A 10,279-nucleotide genomic window follows, 5' to 3' on the forward strand; every position below is an offset into this window, starting at 1 on the left:
TGTATCTACTCATGTAAAATGACATATGACCCATAGGGAAGGTGGCAAGTCTCTGTGTTCCTATCGGCACAGGTCACACATAGCTTTCTTTTGCTGAGTCAGCTCCGTACCCCACCAGTGCAAGAATATGTTCCCCTTGATTCACTTTAACAAAACAAAACAAAACAAAACAAACTTCTTTTCTGGGAGCAGCAGAGGTCAATCAATCAGCTTGTGGCTTTGGTGTAGCTGGTGATAGCATGAAGATGTAATTTCCTTCAAATAGGCTCCCTCCTGTACTGTCTTCAAGTTTATGATCAGTCTGTGGTGTAATACTGAGTATACAATGTATACATATTATTTTAAGGATAACCACTAACCTTGTAGTTCCTGACTAACTCAGGAATTTAGAAACAGCAAGTCCGTTGTTGAACCTCTATATATTGAATAAAAATGAACTAAAACAGAACACCTAGCCTTTTCTCTCTTTGAGAGAGAGTACAGCATAGTAAAGATGGAAGGTTCTAGAGTCAGACTCTCCGGTCTGTGCTCAAATCACAGTTGTGCCACTTACGAGCTATAAAGCTTTGGGCATGTTCCTTAACCTCTCTGTGCCTCATTTGTAAAATAAGGACAATAGATATACACACTTCATAAGGGTACTGTGAAGATTAAATGTAATACAGGTAAAGTGCCTGGAACAGTGTCTGTCACATAGAGAGCCTCAATAAATGCTACTATTATTGTTGTTACTGTTAGCATTATTGTTATTATAACTGTTTGTTATCGATAACGCAGAACTCTGTAAACATTTAGGTCATTAACTATACTTCCAACCTAACAGTGCTAATGGATGGCAAACCAGATAAAGTATGCTACACTGACTAAACTCAGGGATGATTAGGGCCCAAATGGTTATTGCATGGAAACAGAGAAAAGGACAGGTAAACTCTCAAGGAAGCAGCAGCAAGATTTAGAAACCAAAGGGATACAAAATGCCTAACAGAGCAGGTATTCAATCCTTTTAGTTGATAAAAAGGGATAGTAAGGAATCCAAGATAACTTCAGCATTTCCTGCATGTGGTTTTTAACCTGATAATGAGTAAACTACATAAAGGATCCAACATCAGATATGGGGGGAAGAAAAGAGCAGATTGTATGTGCACATATAAAGATCAAGGGCTGTGGGTCTATGTACTTCATTTGGTAAGAATTCACAAATGAATCTTGAGCCAAGGGGCCTAATAACTTAAAACATACAAAAGCAGAAAGAATACCAACTCATTACAGATGCTGTAGTTTTAGACTAGAAAAACAGTATCAGAAACACTTTCAAAAGGCTATCACAAATCACTGTATCTCAAAAATGAAGAACATAGACAACTCTGATGGCGTAGAAGCTATATTTAATGGGCACAAAATGAATTTACCCTGATCTTTCAAACAAGAGCAAGTATAAAGTCTGTCAACTACATTTCTGAAATCAAAGGATCATTTCCAGATTTTACCCAGAACAAAGTCAAATTGGGCCACAAGCAGCATTTAGCAACACTAAATTCTTTCAAATTTCCAACACAATTCAGTGATGTTATAGCACAGTACAGAAGTATTACTTAAGCTAAAATATCATCTAGGAGGCTTTTTTAGAAGTATTGAAAACCAGAAACAGAAAATTTCCAGGCATTGGTATGATATTAGATGGATGTTCTCTTTCTGCTTCTATCAGCATTTGCTACATTAACTTAACATAGGCAATATGTCATGCTTGACTTGGGGGTGGGAGGAGGGGGAGAAAAAGGAGGAAAGAGGGAGGAAGGGAGGAGAATGAGAACGAAAGACCAGTCGCTGCCCTAACAATACTACTGCGGGGGCGAAGCCAGATCAAATGTTTTTTTTCATACTGTTCCAAAGTTATTTACGGTAAAAACCTCCAGCATGACCCTCTTAGGCACAAACAAAGCCTTGTTCTTTCTTAACAACCAGTCCCTTGATTTCCCACACGTTATGTTGAACAATGAGTTTAGGGGCAGAGGATAAAGCAGATGACATCAACCTCCCTCAAGTCGGAGGCTTGTTTGGGAACCCAAATCCTGATCTGTGGCCAACCAGCTAATTTCACAGAGGATTCTACTGTCCAGGCTGCCAGGCTGTGTATGCATATGGGGGCAATGGCTCAGATCAACCACCAGTCAGCAATTCATACAAGAAACAACACAGAAGTCACTGCATCCTGCTTGGTTACCTTTATAAATTTGCTCCACTTTCCTAGAAACTAGACTCAGTCCTCAGAAGTCATCATAAAGATACAGGGTAGCATTTTCAAACTCTAAGCAGCCACCTTTCCTTCTCTAGATCAGTTAAAAACAGGGAAGGCTGTGGACAACTGCACATTGATTAAGAGATTTAAATGAAGTAATGTATCCTTTAACTTTTATGATAAAGGAAACACAGGTGAGGTTTTATCTAAAAGCTGGAAATGTTATATATAACACAAAAAGAAACTAGATTTTAATCCTATTATGTGTTAATGTATCAATTAGCTTTCTATACTGAACCATCTATTTATTGACTGTTTCTAACCCATTAGAAAACAGTTACATTAAATACAAATTTGAAAGGGCCAATTTTTCTCAAGAGAAAAAGATTAGCCTAAGGGTCCATAAAAAGGATGGCTACTTTTGAGAAATGAGCAACAAGCACCCTATTCTTTCTCCTCTCCAACACAGAACAGCCCTCAATACATTAACCGGTAATAATAAACAGAAGTATAATCATTCCAAATAAAATAATCTGAAAACTATAGCATATATTGTATCTTTTCATATAGCTTTCGGGGGGAGTTATAAGCCAATGGTTTCCCAACTGCCAAGTTGCTTCTTCGTAATTTTTAGGTTTAAATTGCAGTGGGACTCAAGGATGAACTCTTCAAATGATGTTTGGCTTTCTTATCTATAAGCTAATTGTGAAGGATTTAGAGCGTAGGTGGGTATAATATCCAAATTTTTAAAAGTCTCATCTAGTAAAATTGTTAATTAGCATTAGCAGGCTCGAAAAAAGACAATGTAAAAAAAGTTAGACCAATTAGAGTACTTGGAAGAAGCTGAGAAAGTGTTTATAAATGACAAATTATTACCATCAGGCTCTTCTTTCCTTTTCTTCTTTTTGTAATCTATTTCCAAAATACAAATTGTCCTTAGGCAACATCTCCTCTCATTCCCTAAAATTAATTCATTCCCCAATTTTCACTATTAACAAGCATTCTAAATACTAAACAGTACTGGATCCTATCAAACTGTTATGGTATCATCTAGTCTTCATGAAAATCTAGTTTTCAATTCAAAACCAAGGGAGCTAAGATTTTGAGTCCCTACGACAGGCTTTTATTAAGGAACTGAAGCAATGAGGAAACTTTTACATTCACTATGAATGATGAGTTGATACTTCCTGCTTCAATTTTGAACAGCAAAGTCTTTATATCTGATAATATTTAGCTTGATTTAGCCTCATTTTGTGAAATGAGTAGAGAAGGGGGATACGGGAGAAATTCAACTGGAAATCTCAACATAAAATGCATCTCTATATAGGCCTGAAACAAATCTTTGCAACAGAGTCCTACCCCATCATTTCAATGCATTTCTCTCTCTCTGTTCAGACATTCCTCCCATGACCACTCAAATATTCTTTACCCAATTACTCCCTCGCCCCTACTGCTTGATTTTTCATTATAGTACTTATCTACTTGAAATTATATTTTTTAAATTTGTTTTTTGCCTTTGTTTCCCATGAGAGCTCGAGGACCTTGTCCCCTGTTCATCCCCAGCCTGTTGTGGCACATATTAAATATTAAATAAACATGTGTTGAATAAATGGGAGAATCACAAACAAAATACTCAAAATTCTTCTCATTAAAAATTCCGTATCTGATCACTTCAGTGACAGGGTGAGGGGCTCAGATAAGCAATTCAATTTTCACTCAATAGAGAGCAAAGAAAAGAGTACTAATATCTACAAAGCACCATGATGGGCCCTGCACGACAAAGAATCCATACATCTCAATTAGTCCTTCTAACAATTCTATGAGCTCTATCATCCTCATCCTGCAGATAAGGAACCAGAGCAGAAGGGTTAAGTAATCTCCTCCAAGACCACACACTCTTGAAGAAGAAGAGCTGCTGGGATTTGACTCAAATCTATCTGACTCCAGATCCAGGCTCTTTCCACAATACCACAGGGCTCCTCAAGAAGACTAAAACATTTAACTCGTACAACAATGTGTACATTAAACTGAGCACACAAAAATGAATCAGACTTTAAGGAGTTTACAAAATAAGAATCATGCTACATGAAAACTGCCATATTAAACAGGATGTAATGGAAGTACCCAGGAGGAGCGTAAAGGCAAAGACTGATCCAGGTTAAGAGAACATTATACTCAAAGAACTGCCAGGTGTTCTGTATCGCTGAAGTCAGGGAATGGGAGGAGGGAAGTGAAGCGGAAGGAAGAGGGAAAGATCAGAGATGAGGCAACAACGGTGCCCGTTCATTTATTCACTCATTCCTTAAGTCCTATGTGCCAGGCACTATATTAGATACAAGCATTGCCGTAATGAGTGAGACATAGTCTCTGCTCAAGTCTATCGAAGGAGATGGGTAAACATACAACTGCAACAAAGAGTGATATACAATGGCATTTCCAAAAGTTCATGAAAAAATAGAATTAAAAGATAACATGAATCTTTCCACAGACCCTCTGAAGTACCATCATATAACACAGGTGCATTCACTGAACATTAGGATGCTCCCAGACAGGAAAAAGGGGAATCAGACAGGTTTATCAAGGCACTATATTCACAGAGATCCTTCTAAGAGAGACCACCTCATTCAGAGTGACCACCAAAGACTGAGCCCAATTAGCCAGGGATTGCACTACACAAAGTCCCCAGTTCTTTTCCTAACTCAACTCAAACCACAGCTGCGTGAAAAAGAGGGGGACATGTGACCAAAGAGAAGACAATCCATAGGTTGATCGGAGACTTAGAATGTGGCCTGGCATATAAAAAGGAGCTCTTGCTCTCAGGAGTTGCACCTCAGAAGCTGAAACAACGCATGAAGAGAATCCTTGACCACAAGTGATCAAAATATAAAAAGCGAAACTAAGTGAACAGACACTAAGAAAAACATTGCAAACTGGGGCTAAGGGGCTGGATCTAGCCCACAAGTGTCTTCTGTGACCTACACAGTATACTACATTTTAAAAAATTACACCCAGCTTGTGGTCTCTAAATACCATTCCCCACAAAAATGAACCAGAACTCCTAGGAGAAACAGCTGCTCTGAGGTCAGCAGATGGACACTTACAGGATAAGCCTACGACACCTTATTGTGCCAAGAAAGCTATCAAAGCCTAATGGGATCATGCCAAAAAATACAGCAATGGGATCATGCCAAAAAATACAGCAACCAATATGAAGAAGATGCAGGGACAATTTGAGCATAAAAGACAAAGGCAATTGACTAACAAACACACAATGACTGTAAAAATAGAAACAAACAAACAAACAAAAAAGTTCATTATAATGTTTTTTTTTTTTTAACCCCAAAACCCTCGTTGGACTACACTGCAAATGACAAAGGCAAAAATTCCTTACTCTGAAAATTGTCAATTAAAAGGAATGAATTTTCCAAGTCACTGCAACAATAAAATTATTATTATTTTAAAAAGGAAAGAATTCTGCATTCATCTTGCCTATATGAATTGTAAATTTTCTGTTAATCAAATGGTCTTTTTGTTTTTTGGTTTTTTTTTAAAATAAAGATGACCAGTAAGGGGATCTTAACCCTTGACTTGGTGATGTCAGCACCACGCTCCCCCAAGTGAGCTAACCGGCCATACCTATATAGGGATCCGAACCCATGGCCTTGGTGTTATCAGCACCACACTCTCTCAAGTGACCCAGGAACCGGCCCCTTAATCAAATTGTCTTAACTGATGAATTCCTTAAGAATAATTCCAGCTAATAAATATTGAAGGAATAAAAGAATTAGAAAAATAATTTCACAACCACTTAATGAAATAATAAATTCACACAACAGTCATCAGTGGATTCAAAAGTGAAAGATTAATGGGAAGCTTTACAATGGATGCTTCAGGCTGTTACTATCTGCATAGGTAGAATAATGCCCCCCATCCCCAAGATGTCCACATCCTAATCCCCAGACCTGTGAATATGTTATCCTACATGGCAGAAGGGATTTTGCAGATGTGATTAAATTAAGGGTCCTGAGATGGGAAGATACTACAAGGGCCCTCATAACAGAAAGAGGGAGGCAGGAGGGTAAGAGAAGGAGATGAGATGTTGGAATCAGAGAAAGGATGAAGGGAGAGAAAGAAAGAAGGGAAGTGGGGAGAGAGAGAGAAAGATTTGAAGATACAAGGCTACTTACTGGCTTTGAAGATGGAGGGAGGAGTCATGAGCCAAAGAACACAGGTGGTCTCTACAAACTAGAAAAGGCAAGGAAACTGATTCCCTCCCAGAGCTTCCAGAAGGAACACAGCCCTTCTGACACCTTGATTTTAGGAATTTTGACCTCTAGAACTGTTAAGATTCTGTTTTAAGCCATTAAGTTTGTGGTAATTTGTTACAGCAGCAGTAGGATACTAATACACATTTGAACCCACTTAGCACAAAAAGTACTCTGTGTTCCTGCCATAATACCACACAATGTACACAGCACCATCCATGAAGTACCATTGCCAAAAAAGATAAATCTGGATCTGATTACATCTCTATACCTGATTCATTTGATAAGAAATACAGGGGACAGAACTGGTTAAATGACACCTCAAGGAAGCAGAGACAGATCCAAAATATGGGACATTCTTTAAAGACAACTGACTCCAACAATGCAACTGCGAAGCATAAAAAAGGCAGGGGAAAGAGCAGACTGCTCCACTTAAAGATTAAAGACACTTGGGAGATACAACAAATTAATTTTAAATAGATATTTTTGAGACAAGTGAGGAAAACTGAACATGGACTGAGTATTAGTTGGTACTAAGAAATCATTGTTAATTTTGTGAGGTGTGAGTAGAGCCACATAACATTGCTGGTTATGTTCAAATTTTCAAAGAAATTCACACTGAAGTATGCAGGATTGAAATACCGACATCTGGCATTTACTTTAAAACAGTTTATCATAAACTGACAAGGGGGTAGCAGTTACGATGAAACAAGTGTGGCATGATCCTGATGCTTGCTGAATCTGGGTAATGGGTATAAAGGTGGATTCACTATACTATTCTCTGTAACACTGAAAACAAACCAATGCCAACACCAATTTGAATTGGTTGGTGACGTTTAAAAACTGGAAATTTTCACATCAAAATCTGAATTTCTGGTTTCGTTTGAAGAATCAGTGCGGCAAAAGGGCCCCCATGCTTGCATGGCAAGTCTCACCAAGAGCTGAGTACTGATCACTCCAAATTAATAATCTCTACTACTCCCAGTTATCCCTCATTTATCATCATTGCTGTTTTTTTTTGTTTTTGTTTTAAAAGATGACCAGTAAGGGGATCTTAATCCTTGACTTGCTGTTGTCAGCACCACCTCTCCCTAGTGAGCTAACTGGCCGTCCCTAAATAGGGATCCGAACCCGTGGCCTTGTTGTTATCAGCACCACACTCTCCCAAGTGAGCCACGGGCCGGCCCTTCATTTCTGTTTTTTGTTTGTTTTTTGTTTTTTAAATACCTGGCCCAATTCATTCATTTATGTTACCTACTTGGCATGTGAGATTACCTACTTGGCATTTGGGTTTAGGACACTGATAGTCTGATTAAGCTGGTTATTAGCAAGACAACAGAGCAGCCACGAGTGATGGCAAAATGCTATCATACATGCACAAACTCCTGCTGTTGAGGTCCCTTCAGTGGCCTTAGGTCCAGACATCATTCCCACAAGATCATGCTACACTACAGTTCCTGTATTTATTGAGTACTTACTAGAATCAAGGCAATATGCTTGACACTCAGAGATATATGAACATGAGGGCTGGCTGGTTAGCTCACCAGGTTAGAGCATGGTGCTGGTAACTCATTGGCCAGCCGCCAAAAAGAAAATAAAATATGAACATGAAAATAATTCCTGTTCTCAGGATAGTAACAGTCTAATAAGGAAGACAAGGCATAAACATAAGTATTAGGTACAATACAAGGTAGAAAATAAGTGAGTTTAGGGGACAGTTCAGGGTGGCTCTGTGTAGAATGCAAAGCTGGAAGTGACAACATGTAGTTTCAGGAAAAGATCATGAAGAGCACTACACAGCATGTTGGTTAATTTAAACTATCAGATGAACAACAAAGAGCCACTGAAGGGTTATAAAATATAAGAACAGCAACAACAACAAAAATACAAGAACAAATCAGAGACAGCAACACTGGAGTTGAGAGCAAGGTCTCTTTTATTGCTTAAATTCTCTGATTCCATGAACTATATCCTTTGAAAAGCCATAAGCGTGACCCACCAACCCACTGTTAAATTATGCCATCATTGCTTCCTTGAGTAGACGGAAGTTTGGTACCAGAGGAGAATAATAAAAGGATGGGTCACATAGTGATAGTCCTGAAAATAGTTTACATCTCCAAAATAAAGTAGAAGTAAATTACATCTATTACCACTACTGGGTTCCAATACCCTAAACATAAATTATGTTTGAAGCTTATTATATCTGAAGTTATATTAAAAAGTAAAAATATTTCTTCCTGTTTAGTCTAAGAAAAGCCCTATTCTGTTAAAAAGAAAAAACAAAAACACAAAAACCTCCACCGTGCTTGTGAATGACTAAAATGATGGAAAACACAATCAAATCTTGACTGACAGCAAATCATATAAACGTTTCAAAGATCAGGCCAGGTCGCTCTTCACTGCAAAATGGGACTAAACTGGCATTGTTAGCAGCTGCCACCATCCAAGAGTACAGCTGAGATTTATATAAAATTGAGCCAAGTCCAGACTCTGGTGTACCAGAGGGAAAGGACTAGAGACTGAGATCATTTTGTGACCAATAATCGACTTTAATCAAGCACAAGAATTACAAACCAAAAGCAAGGTGAGAATAAGATTGCAGCACTTTCCCTTCAACATACTTAACAACCAAACTAAGAATCAATTCCATTTCTGATACTAGTTTATTCTACCTCTCTGAGCCTCAGTTTCTTCATTTGTAAATTGGGGCTACCAGTACCCACCTACTTCAAAGGGCGGTGTACTAACTAAATGATAACCTAAGTAAAGTAGTCAGGAACTGACACAGCAGATACTCAGTCAATACAGACTTTATTAATCACAGTTGTCTCCGTTATTTTCCTGCAGGTATCGCGGCGTCATGATGCCAATCTCCACACTCAACATCCAAAGACTTCTTTGAAAAACCAAGTTACAGTTCAAGCTATCTGAGAGCAAAACAGGTATAGGACCTCGACAACGACACAAAGTCGAGGCCGCCACAGCTCAGTTGTCACCACATCCGCCAAGGCTTCGCAGCCCTCCTAGGAGTTCCCGGACATTGGCGCCCAGCCCCGCCCCCGAACGCCAACGGCGGGGTGAGGGGGCGGTCTCCACCCCACGTCCTCGGCGCTACCGAGAGGCCAGGCCGACCCCGAGGCCTCCGCCGGCCAGACTCCCCCGAACCCAAGCCTCCCCTCCCGGCCCCGCGTCGCCCAGTGCCGCACCTTGAGGTGGCTGCGCAGGCCACCAGTGCCCCCAGACTGGTCGGTGATCTCGTACGCGCCCGTCACCAGCAGGTCCTTGTGGATCTCCTCGCGGAGGCACTTGCGAGAGTTAATGGGCAGATGGAAGGAGATGGCGAAGACCGAGCTGGGGCCGAGCAGGAGCAAAAGCAGCAACGCCAAGGGGCAAGGTCCACGCCGGGCCAGCGGGCCAGACAAACCAGACATGGTGCCGGAGACTCTTTCACCACCCCGGCCCTCTACCGCGCCGGAACCGGGAGGACCCACGTGACTCACCTCTGACCTACCGATGCCGTTGGCGCCGTTTTGGAGACTGGCAAATAGACGAAGACTATAGAGCGAATCTTTTGAAGGCAAAGAAAGGACATGGTACCGTGTTATTAACCACAAGTTTAAGTGGTTAAAGGAGATTTCCTAGAAATTTGCCGCAAAAGTTTTATTTTTGTTGAGGTTAGTGACTACCGAGTCAGCCATGGGAAGTATGGGCAGCCCTGGAAGTAATTCTCTTTTAACCTCCGGAAGCTGTACCCGCGAGTTTTAATGTCGGTGACACC

At 40.1% G+C, this 10,279-nt stretch overlaps 1 protein-coding gene across 1 annotated transcript in view; it reads right to left on the bottom strand.

Annotated features, from left to right (window-relative positions):
* Nucleotides 1-10,000, bottom strand: part of TMED10 (transmembrane p24 trafficking protein 10) — a 33,512-nt gene extending 23,512 nt beyond the window's left edge. Inside the window, exon 1 of the mRNA XM_063091218.1 lies at nucleotides 9,708-10,000. Within this exon, the coding sequence (XP_062947288.1) occupies nucleotides 9,708-9,932 (225 nt within the window). The 5' untranslated portion in view covers nucleotides 9,933-10,000. The remainder of the gene's footprint in view (nucleotides 1-9,707) is intronic.
* Between the last annotated feature and the right edge of the window lie 279 nt (nucleotides 10,001-10,279).

This window comes from Cynocephalus volans, chromosome 3 (genome assembly GCF_027409185.1).
Source record: "Cynocephalus volans isolate mCynVol1 chromosome 3, mCynVol1.pri, whole genome shotgun sequence".
Taxonomy (NCBI): domain Eukaryota; kingdom Metazoa; phylum Chordata; class Mammalia; order Dermoptera; family Cynocephalidae; genus Cynocephalus; species Cynocephalus volans.